Source organism: Polypterus senegalus, chromosome 18, assembly GCF_016835505.1.
Source record: "Polypterus senegalus isolate Bchr_013 chromosome 18, ASM1683550v1, whole genome shotgun sequence".
NCBI classification, from domain to species: domain Eukaryota; kingdom Metazoa; phylum Chordata; class Cladistia; order Polypteriformes; family Polypteridae; genus Polypterus; species Polypterus senegalus.
The window spans coordinates 42,206,380-42,231,797 of record NC_053171.1 but is presented as its reverse complement, the minus strand read 5'-3'; the positions used below and the strand labels follow the sequence as shown (position 1 = coordinate 42,231,797).

Below are 25,418 nucleotides of genomic sequence, written 5' to 3'. Positions count from 1 at the left end.
CCTGTGTTCCACTCTAAGACTTCACATGATAATCACAAAATTGATGGTCTCCAGAATAATATACATTTTATTAACTTCTGTGTTGAGTCACACTGTGCTGTTGTGAAATGCATGCTGTACAACATATTATGCATACTAAAAGCGATTATATACAATGCATTTTATATTTGTTTGTCATACAAAGGGAAAGACTGAGTAAGAATTCAGTTGCTATAATGTTTCACAGCAAATAAAGAAACTAAATAAAACTATAAATGTTGTAATACAGGCAATTGCCAACATTTTTGGCAACATGTTTCATAGATTAACAATCACATTTATAGCAGGTTATGAAAAAACTGTATTGCAAGACATTCAATGGCATTAAACACACTTTTCAGCAAGGTTTTTCCCCTGCCACTATAAACTATATCTTTCAAGTCTAACTATGTTTTATGTACAAGCAACATCTTTATTGGAAGCAACATGCTGACATTGCCATTTTACAACACTTATACCTCCACTTAGACTTGGAGACTGCATTCACTCTCGTGCTCCTATTGGTTCCTTCTATAGTGCTAAGTAATCAGATAAAACACAGTTCTGCTTAGAACTATCACCAAAGATATATTTGTTCAGCCTCAGATATGGATTAAGCACCTGCACTTAGCAAAATGACAACAAAAGATTAATGTACTACGTTATGTGAATTTGATATTAAACTCAAACAAAAGAAACTTGGGACATGGTCATAAATGCCAGAAGGATGTGAACAACCAAAGTTTAATTCATGAAGCATGAGGTAAATCATTTTTGTTATATGTAGGCAATGACAGCCTAACGGTGCTCCATCATGCTCAGCTAAAAGTGCAAGGCAGTCAAAACAGGGCTGCCAATCTAGAAGAGCAATTGTAAGGTCGGGAGCTATACAAAAACAGAAAAATCAATTTGGAATGGTCCATAAACTACTTTTATGTAAATTTCATATTAGAGATACCACAGGAAATTTCTCAATAAAAGGATTTACAATATAATAATACAATATAATAATAATACAATTGATTATACTATACAGTAACAGCCAATCAAGTACATTGGCCTATACTCATTATGTTCACAAATAAATCAAGAGTAAAAATAATAAGTGAACAATTTAAATAATATTTAATGTGAAACTAAACACATTGGGTCAAATGAAATAAACAAGCTGCACAGACAGATTAGTACGGGGTGACTTAATGCCTCCGTCAATGTCGACCTTTACGAATCTAGGTGGGTGTGTGTGTTTGTGGTTGTCCATTTTTTCCTTTTTAGCACAAGACATGTGAACTTTTATGGCAAACAAGCTGTCTGCATCTTCACTTATAAATTTCTTTGAGTGCACGTGTGAGCATGTGTGTGCACATTACTCCATGCGTGTATACGTATATATAAATAAACTATGTATCTCAGAGTTCTGGTCCTCTGACTAAATGGAGAAGACTGCAAAACTGCATTGTTCTTCTCATTTCTTTGTGTTGCATGATGATGGGAAAGATAAAGTAGAATGAAAGCTTTTCAGCTAGAATACAATAAACAAAAGGACAGCAAAATAATCTATAGGTATGTCATGTAGTGACATATTTTAAATTTAACAGCATGTAAGTCCAGAAAGGCTTCAAGCAATCTTTTTAATTTTGTTCAGCACCTTCCATATCTGAACCAGAATCTTACCCATGGCACTGTTCATACCTAAAATAGTTAACAAGTCACTTCACCTGCCTGTGTTCAATTGGAAAAAGAAAAGAAATGTAACCAGCTGTATCGCAGATGTTGTAAGTTGCATTGAATAAAGGTGTTGGCCAAATAAATAAATGGAAATCTCAACAGCATTGAGCAACAAGGAAGGAACTAAATGAGAATAGGTTGTACAGGTATATTCATATCTTCTTCTTCTTCTTTCAACTGCTCCTATTAGGGGTTTCCACAGCGGATCATCTTCTTCCATATCTTTTTGTCCTCTGTATCTTGTTCTGTTACACCCATCACCTGCATGTCCTCTCTCACCACATCTATCAACCTCCTCTTAGGGCTCCCTCTTTTCCTCTTACCTGGAAGCTCTATCCTTAGCATCCTTCCAATATACTCAGCATCTCTCCTCTGCACATGTCCAAACCAATGCAATCTCTCCTCTCTGACTTTGTCTCCCAACCGTCCAACTTGAGCTGACCCTGTAATGTACTCATTTCTAATCCTGTTCATCCTCGTCACACCCAATGCAAATCTTAGCATCTTTAACTCTGCCATATCCAGCTCTGTTTTCTGCTTTCTGCTCAGTGCCACCGTCTCCAACTCATATAACATAGCTGGTTTCACTACCATCCTGTAGACCTTCCCTTTCACTCTTGCTAATATCTGTCTGTCACAAATTACTCCTGACACTCTTCTCCACCCATTCCACCCTGCCTGCACTCTCTTTTTCACCTCTCTTCCACAATCCCTAATCCCAAGTATTTAAACTCATCCACCTTTGCCAACTCTACTTCCTGCATCCTCATCATTCCTCTGACCTCTCTCTCATTTACACACATGTATTCTGTTTTGTTCCTACTGACCTTCATTCATCTCCTCTCTAGAGCATATCTCCACCTCTCCAGGGTCTCCTCAACCTGCTCCCTACTATCGCTACAGATCACAATGTCATCAGCAAACATCATAGTCCACGGGGACTCCTGTCTAATTTTATTAACTTCTGTGTTGAGTCACACTGTGCTGCTGTGAAATGCATGCTGTACAACTGGTATATTCATAAACATATCCAAAACCCCAAGGCACTTGTAGCCACTAATTAACTTAAAATTTATATCTGTAAGATGTGAAAAGAAAACTTGAGTACCCATTAGAAAACCTAGACAGACACAGAGATAACATGTAAGCTCCACAAAGAAAATGACTGTACCCAAATTTAAAACTAGAACTCTGGAGTTACAGAGGATTATATTCTTGGCTACCGGGCAACCATGCCACCACCACGCCTGTTCAAATAGTACAAAATGTGTGAAATAGGCAGGCTCTTTTCTTGCAATATAAATATAATTTTGACCTCAGCCTCATAGGGTGCTCAATTGACTTTTTTAACGGAAAAAGTCAATGACTTTCTACCTGAAATACTGTCCAACTCCACAGAGTCCCCTCAGGTTTGTGTTCTTTTACTTCTTTTTTACATCCTCTAAGCAAATTTATGTCACAGTAAAACTGAAAACAGGCTTATTTAAAATCTGCTAATGACTCAGTAATTGTAAGCCTACTGATTGAGAATGAAACCAGCCATGGTCCAGAGGTAGATGACATTGTTAACTGGTCTGATAAGTCTTTTTGGATCTAAATGATACAACTAAAGAACTAAAATCATTTTTAGAAGAAATGCCATTCATCTACAAGAAACAATTATCAAAGGCCAGGCATTGGATCTTTTTGAGAGTTATAAATAAATGGGGACAATCATAGATTTACTATACAGACTTATACAGACTTATATACAGACATAGACTTACATTAAAAGCTTACTTTTAATGAAAACACAGAAACAATCTGCAAAAATGGACAGCAATGCCTCTACTATTTAAGGAAACCGAGTCTTTTTAGTATGAGTCCTACCATTATTTCACTCTTATATAAATCTTTTATTGAATCTGTTTTTACTTAATGTTCTATTGGCCTTGGTTTGGAAAACTTAATGTAAGCAACAACAACAAAATAAACCTGATTCTAAAATAGAGAAAAAAGTAACAAATTTGCAACAGTATATTCTCGTAGACTTTAACAAGAAAGTATTACGTGAAGCAGTGTGTATCCTCTCAGAAAGGCCTCGTCCACTTGTGATGCCCCGTGTTGTGATCGCCGATGAGTGTTCATTACCTCACCACTATATTCTCGGTTTCAGCAGTTGCTACCATCAGGTCACATGTTCATGGTTCTAAATATTCTTTCATCCCAAATGCAATTAATTTTATAAATAAATTAAACCTCTATAAATATCCACAAGTCTACAATATCGGATTAACATTTGCATCATTCATCAGTCAAGTGTAAATGTTAATTTTATGTTGAATATGTTTGATGTAGTGCTTTACCGTATCATGTTCACTGCTATATTATTGTCATGTATACTACGTTTATATTTCATGATTGATTTGTTCTTTTTAGTGTGTTTTTCATTTTATGTTATGGTCTCTCTGTAAAACCTGCTGACAAACAAAATTTCCTTCTTGGGACAATCAAATTGAACTGAAATGAACAGTAGGTAGTGTGGTTAATCTAGTAATTTTGTGGTTTGCACCTGTTGTTTACTTTGTCCTCCTGTAATTTTTTAAAGTTCATATTCATTATATGCAGAAATATAATAAACTGTTACTGCAAAATAATATTTCCATAACGGATATCATTATAAATAATATTCGGTACTTGGCAATAATTATAATTTTAATTTTCATAAGGAAGATACAGATTTATAGGTTACGGTAATAGTGGCTTTACTTACAAGTGTATTTTCATCTTTTAACATTGAAGCTTTTTATATGTAGTCTTGTTTTCCACACCTTTTGCAGAACACGGACAACAAATCAATTAAAATAAAACTTAAAATAGACTTATAAGCTGATGGCCGTGTCAACTTAAATATTCAGTGATAAAAGCAACGATTTTAGGAAGACCTCTATAACGACAAAAGCCCGCTAAACTAAACTAAACCAAAAGCATATGCCAGTTATTAATCCGCGCCCACCTGATGTCCCTGCCGGTGTCCTATTGGTACCCAAATCACTCATTGAGGCAATCAGCAAGAACTCACAGACTGCCCGTTTGCATGGGCACGTTTTACATCACGTGGGTAAAGTGCGCCAGCAAATCGTAGCTTCCATTTCTGATGGCAGCTACCCGTTTCTCGGGCAACTAGATCTCGCAGTATGCTGCAAAAAAACCTTAGATATCGCGAGTGTTACGTACTGTCTGGGATTCGTTGGTGTTCGTTTGCTTTTGAGAAGAAACAATTCCCGATGGGTCACGCTTTTGTTTGTTTTTATTTATTGTCGTAATAGGTTTCATTTCGGTTAATTGTTGTTCAATAAGAAGCACTCTGCGTAAGTCAAAGTGGGGTATCGTAGGACTTCGGATCATACGGGCCAAGAAGGTTAGTCGCCATCTGCAAAGGAGCATTGTACAGGTACTGAACTTGCAAATATTTGTATTTAAATTCGGACACCACGTTGTTTTGTTTGTTAGCACGCTAGGATGCAACAACATTTAATGGCACATCCTTAGGTTGATGACGACACTGCTGAGTGATCGGGTGCTTTTCTTTTTTTTTTTTTTTGGTTTCCAGTCATTACGAACAAATATTCCTAATGTGGCACCCACGGTGGAGTTAGTATCTGTCATTTTCACATTGTATTATTTTTACTGTTGTCATTTCTGTTATAATAACCGATGTAGCCTGTCTGATTTTTGGGATCTTTGAGCTCCCTTGTTATGTGACGTAATGACCGTGTAGCCTGTGCCCAAGAGGTCTTGTGCGGATAAGACGGAGGCGGGGCGGGGTTATCGATTGAACTGCATAACATACTTTGGCCACATGTCTGGGAGAAAAATCAGAAGTGGCAGTCTAACGTTTCAAAATCCGTGATTCAAAGGTACATTTTTAGTGTTCAGAATTTTACAAGTTGGCACTATTCGTAAATTAATAATGAGTCACGGTATGTGCAATTAAGATATATCAATAATTGGTCAATACGGTTAAATAACAAATATGTTCATATGACGCAGTTGCGACTTTATGTAAACCGAGCATAGCAGGACATTTTGGCGTTAGCAAAGGACAACATAATCCATTTCGGTAGCTTTATAAGATATGAGTCTAGGTAGGGTTATTTTAGGAAATATCAAAAAGATGATTTTTAAGGTTTGCTTATAAACTGTTATAATCTTAACTGTGAATATTTTTTGTAAGATGTTTTTCATTGCGTAGATATCTGAGGTGATGATTTGCATTTCAAAATTTATTTCCTATTTATTTCCTCATGGATCTACTGGAGCCATCACAGCTACTCTGTAATTTATGTACAGTGTTACTTGGTTCAAATTCATTGCAGGGCCTATTCTCCTGTACTCTTTCAAGTCCAATTTGTAGTTTCTGTTTAACCTAACACGTCCATGGAAAGTGGGAGGGAAACTAGAGTACCCACCCAAGGAAAAATTATCACACTGACACTGGGAGAATGTGCCGCCTCTGAGTCCCCACTTGGAGCAACCGGTTGTGGTGTTTAAACCTAGAATGCTGGATTCTTAAACACTTGAACATTTATTGCCAGGCAGCAAAGTTTGTAAGAATTTCTCTTGGTGTTACATCCCTACACATAACAAGGTAAGTACAGTACAAGCAAATAACACAGTAAAGAATACATGGCACCTTCATAACATTTATATACATTAGTAGTAAAAAAAAATACATTGCACAACGCATAATATATAAAACAGTATCAGTAGAATTTCACCCCTACAAAGTAATACATCAAGTAAGTTGTTATTAACAGAAAATATAAAAAAAAAATAAGGAGGACTTTAGAAATCGGGAGAAAACAAAGATGAATCTAAGAATGTGCTTAACCATAGTGGCTGCAGTAGGAAAGTATCTGTTTATACTGCATGTCTCATAGTTCTTGCCTTCAGTAACTGGATGGTAATAACTTAGAGATGGTTGCCAGGTTGAGTGTAGTCATTGCTTATATTTCCAGCACATTTCCTAACCCATGATGTATACAGGACCTCGGTGGAGTCCAGATTCAGGCCTAAAATCTTTCCTCCTCTCCAATAAAGGCGCTTTTCCACTGCATAGTACAGCACAGCTCACCTTGGTTCGGCTCGGTTTGCGTTTCGACTGCAGTTTAGTACCGTTTTAGAGTGGGCGGGATTATTCACGTGTCGTTATAGTTACGCCGCCTCTACTGCCGTGACACCGTGGAACTTTTACAACAACACGAAGACAACGACAACACTTTAGCTCGATGACCCGCAAGGGTAAGCATCTAAAAAAAGCACAACACTAGCTAACTTTTATCACTGTTGCAAAGCATAAAATTAACTTAACTGCCAGTGTAACATTAAAATGCTGATTCTGTATATTACAGATCTTCCACATTTTGCAAAAAGTCGCAACAGACCATCTGTTTGGACATTTAACCGTGCTTCAGAGTGGTGGGATGTGATTGTTCCCGGTTTTACAAACACTCAGTGGCTGGAGAACTTTAATGTCTGAAGAAACATTCATCCACTTATGCAACAAACTGCGTCCAGCGATGGAGAGACGGGACACAAACTTCCGCGTGTGTGTACCTTTAAAGAAAAGAATAGCCAGTGACGCAGTAATGACGATTTTCTCCGGCCAATCAGTGACCAGCAGAGTTTACACGTCACGTTTTGGTAACGGTTTGGCGCTTGGAACCTCGGCTGAGGTGGTACTAAAAAAAGGACCAGGTACCAGGTACTGTTCCCAGTGGAAAACCCCCCAAAAGTGAGCTGAACTGAACCGTGTCGTGCCGTACTCTGCAGTGGAAAAGCGCCATAATATGCTGCAGTTTATATTTTGAGTGTGCAGGTGCATTTCCATACCAGACTGTTATGGAGAAGAAGTGGGGATGCTTTGAGTAACTGCTCAGTAAAACTGTACCAGCACTGATTGGGACTGATGAAACTTTTTAAGTTGGTGGATAAAAAAAAAACATACTGCTGAGCTTTTGTGATGAGAGCAGTTCTGTTTTTATTCCAGTTCTGATAATGAGTGATAGATAGCTGGGCCTTGAAATTTAAACAATTTCACCTTGTTCACAGTGACATCATTAATAACTCCCAAAATCCACAGTCATATCTAGAGTTTTCTGGGAGTTCATGTTAAGATTGTTGAGCGTGGTCTAAATGACCAGTTGATCCACCTTCCTCTGATATGACACCATGTCTCCTTCTGTCATTATGTTAATCCAGGTGGAGTCCTCAGCAAACTTCAGCAGTTTAACAGATGAGTCGCTGAAGGTGCAGTCATTGGTATAAAAAGAGAAAAGGAGAGGAAACGGAACACAGCCCTGAGGAGGCCCTGTGCTCTAGGTCGGGAGCCCCAACTGGTGTTTGCCCATCTTCACTGTCTGATGTCTATTCCTTAGAAAGTCTTGAGTTCCAAAGGAATGCGGCATAGTCCAGATTCATACTGAGAAATTGTCTGTGTAGAAGCTCTGGTATTATTGTGTTAAATGCAGAATTGAAATTCACAAATAAGATGTTGGAATAAGTAGCTGGAAACTATGAATGCTGCAAGATGAGATAGTTGAGAGCCATATTTACTGCATTTTCGGCTGTCCTGGTGGCATGGTAAGAAAACTGTAGTGGATCAAGGAGAAAATCTGTGACATATTTGAGATGCTGAAGAATCGGACATTCAGATGACTTTTTACAGAGGTCAGCATCACTGGCTTGTAATAATTTACACTGTAAATATTTTGCTTCTTAGGCACAGTGGTATTATGAAACAGACAGATACTTTGCTTTAAGCCAAAGGTTGAGTGAAAATTTCTGTAAATACAGGTTTGCTGTTTTTACAGGTTGACTGTAGTGTGAACTATTGTCACACCTTGCCACTCTATTTTTGAAATGGTTTAATGCATATCTCTCTATTATAATAATAAATCCTGGGACAAGATGTTACTTTTTCAGAGAGATACTTTAACGTCCCGCGAGACAAGACTGTGTGCCAAGAGATCTAACCATGCCTGGGGCCAGAAATAAAAGACAAAGAGTATATCACAAAGTATAATGTCGTAAAGAATTAAAAAACATTGGCGCGATATTCATGCAGAGAAGGTTATTGATGACGAAAGTACTAAAATTCAAAAGTCTCAAAAAATGATAGTAAAGATTGCATTAGCGCAAGCAAATGGAAATTATTACTTGGTGAAATAATGGAACAACAAAAAGAGATCGAATATATTGTTCGGATTTAAACTTTAAGTCGGAGACTTGTAGATCATCTAATTCGTGCTACCATCAGAGAAGAGTAGTGTTCCTTCCCAATGAAGAGGCGTATCCACAATAATTAAAAGATTTGTTGTTCGGAGAAAGTGAAATCCACATACGAGAGCAGCAGTGATGCGAAGTGACTGACGCGTAGCACAGGCCAGTATATTATGCAGATGTTTTTAAAGGTCTATCCTGTATTAATAAGGTATTACTTGTTATTTATCAATATCAAATCACTTTTTGCACATATTTGTTTAGTTTTGATACAACTCCTTATTGGCCTAATCTTACCTATAAATAGTTTTGGGTTTTCTTTAGTTTTGATACAATTTATAATCAAAAACTTAATTTATCTGTGTGAATGTGTGTTCTTCATGTAAGTTATGAAGAAGCACAAATCTGTCTATGGGACCTCACTGATGACTTATGTGATGCCATGTTCTTTTGTCTACACACTTCATTTTTGCCTCTTTAGCTTACAGTCCAATTTTCTTTGTTATAGCTGAATGTATTTTTGGTAATTATAATTTATAACTAGACACCAATGTCAATTCTTTGTCACATGGACTGAATAATACAATCACCCACCTATTCAAACTATTTCCACCTTTTTTCCTGCTTAGGTCAGGGTCATCTTAATGGTCCTCTCAGAAGAAAATATGTAAGGCAAAGACCTGGCCAATACAGGTTATGGTTGACCAATACAGAATTTGTACATGTGATCATTCTACTAAAGCACGTTATCTGTCATCTGTGAGAATTAAAGAGTTTTTTTTTTTCATGTGCATTAAATACATATTTTTGTATGGTATGTGCTTGTAGCTTTTAGTATATTTTATATACATTTACAGGCTCATTGTTTGAGTCATCTTTGCCCTTGGCAATGCTCTCAGTCTTTTCTGATATAAACACAGAACAACCACTGCAGATATCCTTGAACACAGATTCTTTTTCCCCCTTTTTCTAAATATTTGTTGAAAGGTTTAATTTCATGGCCTTTCATTTTACATATTTTTTCATACCTGTTCTTGATGTATTTTATAGCTATATTGTCCTTTTTTAAGGTTTAATTAGATTTGTGAAAATGGTCAATAATTCATATTTAGCTATAAGTATGTGTGTTGTGTTTCAAACATTTCTGATACTGTATGACTTCAGATAGAGTATGTATCTTAGTCAAAATTAAATTTTACTTCTACCCCTTCCTTGCCAAAACAGGAAATAGTTTATCTGATTAGATGTTAAAAGTATAAGATTTTGGTTTCAACATTTGCATTTTTACTTTCAATGTAATGAATGTAAACTATATATTTTTTTCCTTATTTTAAGATATTCAAGCTATATAAAGATGACAGTTGCAAGATTCCTCTGAACAAACAAACCTCTAGAAGTGAGAAAAGCAATGAATAATAAATCTAGATGTGAAAGCTACAAGAGGGCTAATGAAAGACAGCACCCGGAGATGACTGAAAAGAAGAGACATCCACATGCACACTGTAGTAAGAGGGACTTGGACAGAGATTCGGGATTTTCAGGTAAAAATAGTCTGGAACTGTTTTTGTTTTAAATGTGTTTGACTTTGTATCATGATACTTCATTTGATTTATAAAAAATATGTTGCATTACTCTGGGTGAAACATGTCTTTTGGAAAATATACGGTGTTAAATTATCTGCATGGAAGGTATGTTTTTATATACATATTGCATTGACACAAAATTATGAACAGTGTTCATTTATAGTTTAAAGTAGAATAAAACATGTTCAACTACCAGTACATACAGATGAATTTGTTGAACCCCAAACAATTGTTACACTTTTTCAGAAATAAAAATGATTATTTGTGGATTTTGCAATAAAAAGTATTCTGAAATACTTAATACTTAAAATAGGCCTGTTGTTCAGAGAATTTCCATTATTATTGTATTTCAAGCATACCATACTGGTTTGCTAATGTGTAAGAAGCTGGAATATAGGGCTTTTCTTAAGTAGCTCAATTATATCATTTGTTCAGGTACTGTTGTTAATATCCACTGGGAATATCTGTTAAGTAGAGAGCAACAACAAAGTAGCAAGCAGGCAGAACAAACGAGATGCCCCACATATTAGAGCAGTGGTTTCCAAACCGAATTTTGGAGTACCCTTGTGGCTGCATGTTAATTTCCAACCGGTTTCATAACCAGTGAGTACAGCTCTAAGTGATTAATTTCAATTGTATTTTCCTGTAAACGTTCACAAACATCTCTGAACACATACAAATCGGATTACAACCAAAACAATTTGCCAAACTTTTGCATCTGTTCACGACTACACACTCGGTATAGGAACAAGCCAGTTTCCCTTTCGGTTTGTACGCGCCGATTTCCGCAAGTCTTCAGTCTGTCTCTGTGCATTCCCTGTGCAGTGAAAGAGAGCGACACACACAGACACACGCAAGAGAGACATACACACACCCACAAGAGAGAGCGTGCGAGCTGGCCGCATAAGGCCGAGAAGGCAGTTAAAGAATGCACCAGGCTTGTTTTTAAAGAGACCGATTCGAGCATTGTTTTAACCTCGTTGTATTTCATGAAGTTTTAACCTCCACTTCACTTCTGTTTACAGCGATCGGTTTATAGCGTGCATTGTTGCAATGTTACTTTTCTTGGTGGTTTATTAAATTACAGATTTTTCAAATGTTCATTTTTTTCCTGTGCTTAAAACTCATAAAAAAAAGTGTTTTTAGCGAGCAGCTCGTAGCGCTATAGCGCAAACTCTTGCAGTGTTAGTTTTCTCTGTTGTTCAAGGTTTTCTTAGTGTTATTTAATTTTTTTTACATTTAGTTTACTATTACACTGTTCATTCTATGGTGTAATTAATTATATTTGTGCTTAAAAATCTTTAAAAAAAATATACAGTGGGTACGGAAAGTATTCAGACCCCCTTCAATTTTTCACTCTTTGTTATATTGCAGCCATTTGCTAAAAATCATTTATATTAATTTTTTCCCTCATTAATGTACACACAGCACCCCATATTGACAGACAAAAAAAAGAATTTTTGAAATTGTTGCAGATTTATTATAAAAGAAAAACTGAAATATCACATGGTCCTAAGTATTCAGACCCTTTGCTCAGTATTTAGTAGAAACACCCTTTTGAGCTAATACAGCCATGAGTCTTCTTGGAAAAGATGCAACAAGTTTTTCACACCTGGATTTGGGGATCCTCTGCTATTCCTCCTTGCAGATCCTCTCCAGTTCTATCAGGTTGGATGGTAAACATTGGTGGACAGCCATTTTTAGGTCTCTCCAGAGATGCTCAATTGGGTTTAAGTCAGGGCTCTGGCTGGGCCATTCAAGAACAGTCACAGAGTTGTTGTGAAGCCACTCCTTCGTTATTTTACCTGTGTGCTTAGGGTCATTGTCTTGTTGGAAGGTAAACCTCCGGCCCAGTCTGAGGTCCTTAGCACTCTAGAGAAGGTTTTTGTCCAGGATATCCCTGTACTTGGCCACATTCATGTTTCCCTCGATTGCAACCTGTCGTCCTGTCCCTGCAGCTGAAAAACACCCCCACAGCATGATGCTGCCACCACCATGCTTTACTGTGGGGACTGTATTGGACAAGTGATGAGCAGTATAACAATATAACAGAGTTAAAAAAAGAGGAAAAAAATTAATTTAAATGATTTTTAGCAAATGGCTGCAATATAACAGAGTGAAAAATTGAAGGGGGTCTGAATACTTTCCGTACCCACTGTATTTACATACAGTTCGTACGGTCTGGAATGGATTAATTGTATTTACATACAATCCGATGGGGGAAATTACTTCGGGTTACGACCAGAGTTTTGGAACGAATTACGGTCGTGACCCAAGGTTCCACTGTATATATAAAAGACTAGTAGTGCAAGATTTGCATACATAAGAAATTAAATAAGCAATCATATTTCTGACATAATTTTAAGTTCTTGTTGGTGTTTTGTAATTTCTTATTAATTCATCTTTTATTGCTATATTACTTTATATCCTAATACTGATAATTAGTAACAGATGAAGTAGAAATGGGTACAGATAACTGAATGATAAAGAGCTGCTACTACTTCAGTAATAGACCCCCAAGCTTGGTTACTAGGACATAATAGCTTAAATAACCAGAAAACCTGGAAAGGTGGAATGAAAATCATAATGATGATGATGAAAATCTTAAAAACTGTATAATTTAGTGTTTTTTTTTCCCCTCCACAAAGGTTCTGGATGTATTCCAATAAGATATAGAAAACTTAATTTTTGAAAGTGTCAAGCTGCACAGAAAGTAAATATTTATTTTTAATTAATTGCATTTTGCTGATGAATGTAGATCACGTACTGCTGTTTTCTAAATGCAGTTGGAAGAAATGACAAGCTAATTAAACAATGGGTTGATTGAGAGTTGTAAAGCTGGTTACAACAAAAACATGCAACCACAAGCCCCTCAGGACTGGAATAGAAACCACTATATTAGGCCCTTGAAATTGAAACTTGACATGTTTATATTTAGTTCTATTGGGGATTATTTTTGGACAAATCCTGCATAATTCCTCGAGACCTTTTTATAGAATACTGATTAAATATTTTAAGTCTATACATCACCTTTAAACCTTGCCACAGTGCTTAGTTTTTTTGTGATGATTGTGACATATTTGAATATAAGGAATTTGTGAGTAAAGCAAAAAAATATATATTTTTTTTTATTTATTTTTGTTAACTCCAGATGCAAGTTCAGAATATCTCAGTACAGTGGAACATACAGACTCTGAAGATGTACAGAAGCACCTGCCTCAGAATGTAGGATCTTGGTCACAGCAAGCCAATGTTTCTGTTATTGGTGGCACATTCCCAGGACTGTCACCAGTGATTGTTATGAACAATGTTCTTCTGAAAAATGTAAGTAAATATTTTAAAAAGAAATGGTCTTTCTTATCTATGCTGTTATATGAAATGTATACCACTTCAACCATATTATAAAATAAATAAGAATAATAGCTACTTATTAAGTAAGACTGTTAATTTAGCTGATGGATACACTATCTGAATAGTTACTCCAACTTTTGGGCTGATCATGGAGATCTCATTTTGTTAGTAAAGTATTCAAATATTAAATTTTACACTGTGCACATAAAGATATATTGGGGATGATTAAGTCCTGATATACATGTTATGGATAACAGGACTACCGTACTCATGAATCTTTTAACTGTGATTAATGACGCTTTTTGACTTCTTATCCCAATATATTTATGCATGGTTGGTAACTTGGATACAGTGTCATCATGGCAATGTGATGTTCCTAAAAATTCTAGTACTATTCTTAATTTGTTTTAATATAAGAATGAAGCAAACCTCTGAACAGGCAATGATTGACTATATGTTAAATCATATTCACACCAGAAATAATTGGAATATGCTGTAAAATGGTATACTGGTTCTGCTCAGTAAATGCACGTTCAACTACTGATTTTACTGTTTTTAGAGTTTTCATTTAAGCATTCAATTGATAGAAAAAAATGGCTCCAGTTAACATCATATAGATAATCTGTGGATGTTAGCTAGTCCACTAAACAAATAAATGTTGTTCATAAGAAATCTTTGCTCTAATTTACACATGCTGGTGGCAACTGTGCAGTGAGGTCTGAGTTGCAAAGTGTAACGCAGAGGTGACCTACTCCTTAAATTGCCCAGCTTCGTATTTAATTAATATGTCTTGAAATTGATCACGATGATAAAAGTTGGTTGTAATACGTTTATCACAGTAATCTAAACTTCTAAAGGGGAACATCAGCAAAGAGATGAGTGACACAACAAGTTATTTAGCTGTTATCTATACATCTGTCTTCTCTTCACACAAGGAGAAAAATCTGAGTATGTGATGTGTGAATGTTCATGAAAAGCTAAATGTAATCATATTGGGATTTTGTGCTTGTTGTAAATAAACTCACGTCAGCAGTCCTGCCATATATCCAAAATTAGATGTTACAGACAGCCAGTGGAAGAGATGAGTACAGTTCAGCAATTCATATTTCAACTTAATTTTAAAATTAAAGTATTTGATATTTTTGTTTTAACATGTTTTACTTCATAGTATTGTCTTAATATATTCATAGAGAAAACACATGGTAATACTTCTCAAGATTCTAGATCATTAGCAATACCTGGCAAGAGGTGTGATGGTTAAAGCTTGAGTTGCTCAGACCAGAATCCCAGATACTCCCAGGCCACCTGAGAAAACTAATCTCATTAGGAGGTCTGTTCTGCTCCAGGTATTTCTCATATGAGAAAACTTACAGTATGAATATCCCTAATCTAAAATTCCAAAATCTGAAATGCTGCAAATTTGAAACTTTTTTTGTTGCCAACATGACACCACTTATGTTTTTTTAATAGCTGAGCAGATATGAACAACATATGTGCAAGTTTCAAACAGATTTATTCATTCTGATCCAGTAGGGGTGCCACAAAGCTAGGACACATGATCGTTTACTGGGGTTGTTGCTCCCCGTGAATCGGTGAATGCCACAAAGCACTAACACTCATTCGAATATCAAGGAGGTGGGGTCCCCAGTGAAGTTACACAATGCTGGATAGATGCTGCGCAAGTTTCATTATGCTGCACGAGGTTTTGGGAGTGAAACGGCAACAATGTCTCTGTTTGTGGTTAACAAAAACGGCTTAATTCACTCTAGGTGACTTTGTTATAATATGAATGCAGTATCTGCTCTGAGTATGTTAGGAAATATGGACATTGCTGCAAATTGCTTGTTTTATGTATGTACACCCACCCACCCCATAAGTGAGATACAGTATTCCTAACCTGTCGGCCAGTTCCCTGCAAAGCAATAACACATAGAAAATATTCTTCGTCTTCCTCTTTTGGCTGCTCCCATTCGGGGTTGTCACAGCGGATCATCTTGTTCCATATCTTCCTGTTCTATACATCTTGCTCTGTCATACCCATCACCTCCATGTCCTCTCTCACCACATCCATAAACCTTCTGTTAGGCCTTCATTTTTTTTCCTCTTGCCTGGCAGCTCTATCTTTAACATTCTTTTCCCAATATATCCAACATATCTCCTCTGCACATGTCCAAACCAATGCAATCTTGCCCAACTGTCCAATCTGAGCCGACCCTCTAATGTACTCATTTCTACTCCTATCCATCCTCATCACACCCAATGCAAAACTTAGCACCTTTAACTCTGCCACCTCCAGCTCTGTCTCCTGCTTTCTGGTCAGTGCCACCGTCTCCAATCCATATAACAAGGCTGGTCTCACTACCATCGTTTAGATCTTCCCTTTCACTCTTGCTGATAACCGTCTGTCACAAATTACTCCTGACACTCTTCTCCACCCATTCCATCCTGCCTGCACTCTTTTTCACCTCTCTTCCACAATCCCTGTTATTCTGTACTGTTGTACTGTTGAGCCTAAGTATTTAAACTCCTCCACCAACTGTACTCCCTGCATCCTAACCATTCCACTGACCTCCCTCTCATTTACACACATGTACTCTATCTTATTCCTACTGACTTTCAATTCTCTCCTCTTTAGAGCGTATCTCCACCTCTGTTCCCTATTCTCGCTACAGATCACAATGTCATCAGCAAGCATCATAGTCCAAGGGGATTTCTGGCTAATCTCGTCTGTCAACCTGTCCATCACCATTGCAAATAAGAAAGGGTTCAGAGCTGATCCCTGATATAATCCCACCTCCACGTTGAATGCATTTGTCACTTTTACCAGATACCTCACCACTGTCACACTTCCCTCGTACATATCCTGTACAACTCTTGCATACTTGTCTGCCACTCCCGACTTCCTCATACAATACCACAACTCCTCATATGTCGTATGCTTTATCCAGGTCCACAAAGATGCAATGCAACTCCTTCTGGCCTTCTCTATACTTCATCAACACCCTCAGAGCAAACATTGCATCTGTTAAGCTCTTTCTTAGCATTAAACCATACTGCTGTTCAGTAATCATCACCTCTCTTCTTAACCTAGCTTCCACTATTCTTTCCAATAACTTCATGCTGTAAGATAATGAACACGGGAGTAGGTTTTGATGGAGACCACTGCTGTAAAATAAGCTTTGTATATTAAAATTAAAAAGAAAGTTAGGCTAACAATACTGGATGTTAGATGTATATTTGTATGTTTTTTTTTTAAATCTTTATAGTTCTGGTAAAAGCCACAGTGGCAGCCACAGTAAGAACAAGCAGTAACAGAAAGAAGCAATATATAAATCCTAGTGGTATTAAGGCATCTGTTACTTAAGTAGAAGAGACAGCAAAATTTTGAGCCTCCTGGACATAAGAGCACAACCCTGTCACTTGGCTGTTCTGAAACCTCACAAAATGTGCCCTCCCGTAGGCGCAGTTCCAGCGCTGCTTCCCATTCCTCACAGCTGTCCTTGCAGCAACAAGATAAATCACAATACATTTATTGTGATGGTCACTAGCAGAATGCTGCAAAACGGGACCCACATAACTTTGTCATAAGCTTTGCAGAACCAATGAAAGTAAAAAAAAGTAAAACATATTAATAGCAATGCAATGAAATATGGTGCCAGCATGTGCAGCTTGCATGGATTTAATGTCTTTTTCAGTAGGTACAACCGTGACAGGAGGAAAATACCGAGCAAAGTAAAAGAGCATACAAGAGGTAGGCAGGTCAAAGACAAACTTGTTTTATTGTTTTTGGAAGTGTCTAATGGGCAGTGGCAGGGTACAGCTATACTGTGACATTCAGAATAAAAAGCCAGTCTACACTAGTGGACTCCCCTGGAGAAGCTAGATCACTACATTATCAGATCTGGCTCCACTGAATCTGTTTATTTTTTTCTCTTTTACAGATGCCGCAATACTTTAATAAAGGTGGCCTGAATATTTTAATTGCACCTCATTGTTTTAAGCATCATGTGTTAAACCAGAAGCCATGTAAGACAGAAATTAATTGTGGGACAATGGCCTTTAGTAATATACCATATTAGAGCAGTGATTTGTGCTGGTTTATGCTGTATGCTCAAACTTAGAGGTTAAGTTTAGAGTTGTCAGTCACCCTAAACATACTGTACCTTGACACTTTTTAGGAATTAAATAGGTGACCAATAATAGGAAATATATGCATACATTACATGGAGAATACCTCGCTGTCAAGCTAGTATCCAAGTTTACTGCGTTGCACATTTCGTTCAGAACTTGATTGCAAAATATTTCTCTCTATTATAAAAGAAAATCGTGAGACAAGACTATTGCCAAGAGATTTTTTCAAGTCCTGCCCTCCTCTAAACCATTTCTGGTTAACAGCCCATGCCCACAGTCCTCTCACCTCTCATTTGTGTGATTACTTTTGTCAGACACAGTTCCTGCACTCTGAGCTCTTATAAATTTTTACATTTTCCTCACTTTAAGTTCCCAATAAAAGACTTATTATGTCCAAATCTTATTGAAGAATTTCATCCCGAAGGGTTGTCAACAGAAGAAATTATTACACAGGCAATCCTAGCACCGAAAAATGAAGTCAAACAAATTAACGCGAAAATTGTTAATCAGTTACTCTGCAGTTAAATGTGTATCAATATACTATGCTAAAACAGTTGGTGGAGATGTTGCGGAAGATGAAAACATCAACTTGCAATATCCCGTAGAATGTTTGCAACCATTAACACTGTCCGGTCTTCCACCGGCCGAATTACTGTTGAAAGAAGGATGTATCGTAATGTGATTACGTAATTTATATCTGAGTGATGGGCTATGCAATAGGACAAGATTAATTGTATTCAAAATTGGTGGAACAATTTTCCACCACACGAATTACTGTAGAAAGAAGGATGTATCCGAAAAACGTAATGTAGTACATCTTCCGTGGATAACATTAGACACCAAAGGAGATCTTGATATGCCTTTCATATTAAAACGTTTACAGTTTCCTGTTAGAATAGCTTTTGCTATGACAATTAATAAATCACAGGGGCAAACATTTGAAAAGTTCGGTTTATTAGAGACAGAACGATAGTCACTCACGGGCTGTTATACGTTGCATTGTAACGCCAAATTCAATGCGATATTGATGAAAAATTAATTCTTAATATTGTTTTTACCTACGTTTTTTACAGTAAAAGTGTAAGTTTAAAAAGTACTTGCGTGTTAATTTCAAAGCCAAACAGAACGAAAACGTATAACACAACGAATACCTAATGCAACATGAAACATAATTTTCTTTCAATTTATTACGTTTTACTATTTTTTTTTTTACTATTGTTAATTACTCACTGTAATGTAAAATAGTTGAGTCTATTATACATATGTAACAATTCCCATCAAAATAACAGTCTGTTTAAATTGTACATCTGCTTCCCCATACACGAGCAGCAGAGCCACGAAGTGGCTAATGCATAGCGTTTGGCAAGTAAAGCAGGCAGGGGGCAGAGCCCCTCAGTAGCTGGAAAAAAAATTCTCTTGTTTCCTTTATGAAAACCTTTTCTTCTCAGTGAAGCCATTACATTTTTTGGTTTCTATTAAAAAAAAAAAAAAAAGAGTAGAAAGCAGAGAAGCTAAGGTTTTGTGATTATTTACAACCCCAAATCAGAAAAAGTTGGGAAGGTATGAAAAATGCAAATAAATTTATCTTGACTTTTATTTCATCGCAGACTGTATAAACCTAAGATATATTTCATGTTTTGTCTGGTTGACTTCATTTCATTTGTTAATATATACCTATTCATACATTGGAATGTGTTGCAGGCCTGATATGAAGGAGTGGATGTATAGTAACAAATGAAAGGAACCAAAATATGAAATAACTTGGGGTCATACTGTCTGCAATTAAATAAAAGTTAAAGTAAATTTAAGAATGTATTTTTCTCAGTATATGAAGATTCTTTGGGAAAATGTCAGGCCTCCCTTCACTTGGCTAAACTTCTTTTGATCACGCAGGAAAACACTGATCTGAAACGCATGAGTTTATCCACCTTAGTGGTTTGAGGAGAAGCAAAATGCTACTCCAATTTTTTTTAAATTCTGGAGCTAAGGTACATTGTGGAGTTACACAGTACTTGCCTCAAGCAATGTATGCTTTAAAATTAGCTAGTTTTACTGAGTTGAAACAGTTCACCAAGGAGAAGTGGGTTACAATGTCTTCACAGCACAGCACAGCACTTCAGAGCAGAACGTGATCAATAACTGCAAGAAACATTTGCTTGCAGCTGTTTCCTTCTAAAGATGGCAAGGAATCAGTTATTTCTTTAACATGAGACCATGGGTGCATATACATTGTTCTTTTGTAAATAAATAGGGCATGTATTAAAATTCTGTATTGTTTTTTCACTCAGGGTTTCTTTTATTTTCATACAGGACTTATGTTTAGGTTGGCAATGGGATAACACATTTACTGTGGTAAATATTCATTAATACAGAATAGCTGAGGCTAAATTCTTTTTCACTGTACTGTATACTCAAACTAACAGATCAGAGTAAGCATATACAATTATAGTCCATTGGCTAATAAAAAAAATAATGCAAGCTTTTGAAAATAAAATAGAAGAGGCATATCATCTTTTGAGATCTGAATGTTTTATTTAAGAACACTTTATAAGCAGAGAGATGCAGAATTACAAAAAAGTGGATTCCAGAAATCTTTATATTTTTACCCTTTGTGAGATTAGAACGCTATATTGCACCCGACCCGGCACAGACTCACACACAGAGGCACGTGTAAAACGCAACAAAAAACTTTTATTTTCTCTTCTCCGTAATCCCTCCAGCCACAACACGGTCCCAAAAGCACAAAAATCGCACACAGCACCCTTTCTGGCACCACCACTCCTCCCGTCAAGCTTCATCCTTCTCCTCCCGACTCTGGCCCCTGAATGGTGGTTGCTGATCCCTTTAATAGCTGCAGAGTCAACCATGCAGGCTCAGGGACCCATGCAGCACGCCCTGGCGGCCACCCCAGATCCCAACAGGGCTGTGGAGAACTCCATCTCCCATGGAGCCCTTCAGGAAACTGAGGCACCATCGTCAGCCAGGGAGGCTGCCACCAAGCATCCCGGGGGAGGTACTGAGTAGCCCATGGTCGCTCCCATGGGACCCAGCCGCCTGCCACACCTTCAACATTTTAAATTTTATTATGTCTGTTATTGGCATTGTGTGTTCCTTAAACATTCCTATAATCTCTTATACAACAGTTAAATATAAGAAGACATTCCTAGAGATTGCATTGTTGTTTTTCCAAGGCATTAAATACCCTGGTCTGATACGTTTCACTGGTCAGACCTGACTTTGAAAAAGCAACATGAATCTACCCCTAAATTTGGGATCTTGCACTGGCATCTGTCAGCAAGGAAGAACTCTGCCCTTGTTCCAACATTCTCTGTCCTCACCCTCTCTCTTAACTGTGAAGAGGGTTAGACACCTGCGTGTTTGCTTGCTGTTGAGTCCCTTATGGAAATGTTGCTTGTTTCTCAACATACACTTCAGTCTCTCCTTCCCCATTGCTTTTACTTATAGTCCTTCAACGGTACCAGTAAATTCACATCATTTAAAGCCATATTTATTTATTTTGCATTGGATTGACATGTTACCACTATCAGTATGTTTTTTTCTTTCCTTTACACCTAAATTCTCTTAGGGTTTTGTTTTGGATGTAATGGAAATGTTATTGGCATGGGTAGTGAAGTGCTCAAAGTGGAGTGTAATATAGCAAGAGAGCCTCCAGTACTGTATGGTTATTAGGACTGGTGCTTTTCAGGCCAGGGTTAAGTGTGACATGGATGCTGGTGATGGGGTTATTCCAGCTGGGTATCAGGAATCAGAAAAAAATAGAATCAGTTTATGGGTAAAATCAGTGCTTTTTTGCTTTCTGGATATTAAATTAAAGCTGTATATGAGATTCAATTTGATAGATTGGTAGATGTGGTTCTTATTCAATGTGAAATAAGGTGTCCTGGTAAATGCTTATATTGCAGATGCTTGATTTGTTAGCCCAGATAGATATGACAGTTGGAGATGAGTATATGGATTTACAACTTTAGCAGAAACTGGTGGAAAGAAGTTTTTGGAAAAGAAACTTGGAGCAGCAGAGGGCATTTACTCTGAAAACCTAAGCCATTTTTTTTCAGGACTGAATTGAGCTGAAGATGAAATTGTAAAGGAAGAAGAAGGGAGATTTAAGATCAGAAATTATTCCTTTATTGGGCAAAATTCTGATTTATGAAGAAATACGGTTGTGCATCAACTTACGGTTCTATTTGGATCCAGTTATTTGGCCGTATGTTGATCAGAAAGTGTATAGGTTGTTACGCCTGAGCCTCTGTGGGTCGCAGCAAGTCACCTAAGCGTTTCGGAAGCTCTGCATTATGTGTTTCCCTGTTTCTAACTGAACTTGTTTCACCAAGGGGGACCCCTGATTGCAGTTTTTTCACCAAGGGTCCAGTTTGCATTTGCTTCTATGAGGTCAGCGATGAATTTAAAAAGGCAACCATAAAGGTTCAGAAACACTGGTGTAAGGAAGGCAGTGCAGGCCGAATACATAAGAATTAGCTACAGGGAGCAGCGTTGATCAAAACAAAAACATTAACAGGGTCTCCAAAAGGTCAGAAAACACGTAGGACCCTGTGAAATGATAATAATAGTAAAGAAGAATTAGTACTGCAACTATTTTTGGCAATTTCTAAAACATTATTAATCTGTTGTTTTCCTTTGGCCCTCAACCATAAGTATGAATTGGCACAACTCAGTTGGCCATATATCAGCACATGAACCTATTTGCTAATCCGTTGTCCCAGATAATATGGGGTAAGAGTAAAGGTCATCTTCCAAGCAAAGCATAGACATAACAATTTCAAACATGTTCAATCCAGGTCATGGCTTTTACATACCAGAAATCTCTTCCAGCAAAGTTGGGTGCAAGGCAGGAACCATCCCCAGAATGACCCCACTCCTTCACAGAGCCTAGTAAAACACACACGTACATATATGCACACAGATGGTCAATTTAGAATCGTCAATTAATATAACATAGAAAGAGCATCCAAAAATGTGAAATATACAGTCACTTGTCAAGTGATTTAAAGCCTGAATCCTGCTATTATGCTGCCTGCAAAAAAAGTATTGAAAGTCCGAGTACTTACACCGTTTAACTAAAACTTGGTTATTTTTTCCAGAAAATGGAAGGTCCACATAGCATAATTTTTGAAAAATGATCTATTTTGTTGTACAAATAAAGCAGATATATAAAGTTTTAAGGCCTCTTAATCTTATTTTTCATTTGTTTTTAGTGTACTTTGCTATGGTGATCACTGGGAAAATTGCTTTGTATAATGGAAAAAAAGGTTGTGTGCATAATTAAAATGTAAATACTGTTTTTGTTTAGCATAACTGTTACATTTTTCATGCATCTCTAATTGTGAAAAGTTAACAATTATTATTTTTTTGTTATTTTATTATTCAGCCAGATAATGCCATCCAACAGTTTAAACCCTGGGCTTTCCATCCCTCACTCGAAATGATCCCACAACCTCAGGTGGTCTTTTTGCAACCTGTTGTTTCAAATCCTGGCAACCAGCAAAAGATACTGAAGCAGAGAAAGCAGAGATTGGGAAACTATCGTCCATTGTTAAAATCCTATCCAAAAATAGCTCCACATCCAGAAGATAAAACATCGAAAAAGGCCACTTCCTTCTCTTCTTCACAGGAGTTGCCAGCTAAAAGCAAAACAGCAGCATATAATTGGGAAAAGGAAGATAATGCAATAACCATAGAAAGTAGTGCTTCTGTCGACAAGTGTTCTGTTGTCAACATGCATGATGTAGGCATCAAGCAGCCTTCACATGACTGGCACCAGGCAAAGGATGATGTTTTAACTACTGATGAATCTAATGATGTAATAGACAAACCTTCTGAAACCAGTTACTTTCAAGAAAAAATGTCGCCTCAGTCTTCCAGTCCACCAGAATTCATATCTACCTGCCCCTCAGTCTGTGATCTTAAAAACATTAGGAGTGAAGAGGACAGTACTGACAGTGTATCACGTATTAAAGAAAATAAACGAAAACGTTTCTGCAATACTTATAACATTCTCAGCAAGTCAGGATTGCTAGGCATCACTTTACGAACTAAAGAGTTAATACGACAGAGCCGAAAAACCCAGAATGAGTTGGAGCTTCTGAAAGAGCACACCAGCCTCTTTTTAGAAGTTGTTAAAAGTGGTGACCCAGAAGTACTGGCCAAGCTGCAGACAGCCATGTTCAAGACAACCCACCTTGTAAGTGCATCTCCAAATGGATGTAATGAACAAATGGAGGGAGCTCCCTCTTCACAATATTCTGCTATGAACACGTGATCATTTTCAGTCATGGCTGTCTAATAAAAACTTGCGTATTCTGTTAGACCTTATTAAAGTGATGCATTGTTTTGCTACATAATGCAAAATGCATTTTCAGTCCTGTTGATTGTTGCCAAATCTCAGTGTTACTAGGTTTCAGATATGGTAATGATAATAACAAATAGATTATCCTGTAGTTGATTGTAAAGCAGCAGATCACTTGGATGCACCTTGTATGTTGACAACTTTGAAACAATTCCCAATGTCCAATTTTGCTTTTTCACATTTTTTTTTAAATGAATTTAAATGCACTGTTTCTGACAGCTGTGCCTAATAACGTATACACCCTATTGAAGTGTGTAACTAACCACTGGGAACCATTTTGTAATTGCCTTTCATCATTTGACAGTAAAGGACAAAGTTGGAGTCCATGTGTACATTTTAATTTAAATATTATTTTTAATAATAATAGTACATTGTCAGAATTCTTTTTTTTTATTCTAAGGAAATAGTGTATTTTGTGGAAATGTATTTTTGAAATTGTCTTATTGGTTGTAATGTACAGCTTAGAAAAAAAGATTATGGTAATTTAATTTTGACATGATGACAGTCATTTTGAAGAATGCTAGTAGTAATCTAGTTGCTTTTGTATGGAAGTGAAATTTTTATTTTTTTATTTTTGGGAATTTATATGGTGTACTTTCAATCACAAAATGTCCTTAATGGTTGTTAGTTGTCTGCCCTTGGGTAATACTTAAGTGCACCTTCAAAATGATACATTTTTATTAGGAAATGTGTACAATTTTCACCTAAGAGACTGAGGATAATTTATTAGTGAAACAGGAGTGTCTCTTGCTTACGTAATTCAAAGTCACAAGGGGCTATCTTGGCAGGGGTAGATGTAAGAACATCACAGTTGCATTCACTCTTCTGGGCCGTTTAGCATTGTCCGTCAACCTGACATTTACATCTTTAAGATGTGGAAGGAAACCCAATGCAGATACAGTGGTACCTTGGTTTACATCCGCTTTGGAATAAGTCCAACTTGGTATACTTCCTGTTTG

The 25,418-nt window shown here is 37.0% G+C and overlaps 1 protein-coding gene across 5 annotated transcripts; it reads left to right on the top strand.

Moving 5' to 3' along the window:
* Positions 1–4,952: 4,952 nt before the first annotated feature.
* On the top strand, positions 4,953–24,813 carry cipca (CLOCK-interacting pacemaker a). 5 transcript variants are annotated; one of them, XM_039741942.1, is made up of 5 exons: positions 4,953–5,179; positions 7,990–8,109; positions 10,345–10,550; positions 13,744–13,916; positions 23,482–24,813. In XM_039741942.1, the coding sequence occupies exons 3-5, from the start codon at positions 10,418–10,420 to the stop codon at positions 24,370–24,372; spliced, it is 1,197 nt and encodes a 398-aa protein (XP_039597876.1). In that variant the 5' UTR covers positions 4,953–5,179; positions 7,990–8,109; positions 10,345–10,417; the 3' UTR covers positions 24,373–24,813. The 5 variants fall into 5 exon arrangements, with proteins under 5 accessions (XP_039597876.1, XP_039597878.1, XP_039597875.1 ...); XM_039741944.1 differs by lacking the exon at positions 7,990–8,109 and having other exon boundaries at positions 4,953–5,146; XM_039741941.1 differs by lacking the exon at positions 7,990–8,109.
* The last annotated feature ends 605 nt before the right edge of the window (positions 24,814–25,418 follow it).

What these genes read in the sequence shown, in the direction of transcription:
- cipca (XM_039741944.1), top strand. Translation starts at nt 10,418, where the DNA reads ATGAATAATAAATCTAGATGTGAAAGCTACAAGAGGGCTAATGAAAGA. An exon ending in CAGAGATTCGGGATTTTCAG is followed by an intron (nt 10,551 to 13,743) that starts GTAAAAATAGTC and finishes TGTTAACTCCAG; the next exon opens with ATGCAAGTTCAGAATATCTC. An exon ending in ACAATGTTCTTCTGAAAAAT is followed by an intron (nt 13,917 to 23,481) that starts GTAAGTAAATAT and finishes TTTATTATTCAG; the next exon opens with CCAGATAATGCCATCCAACA.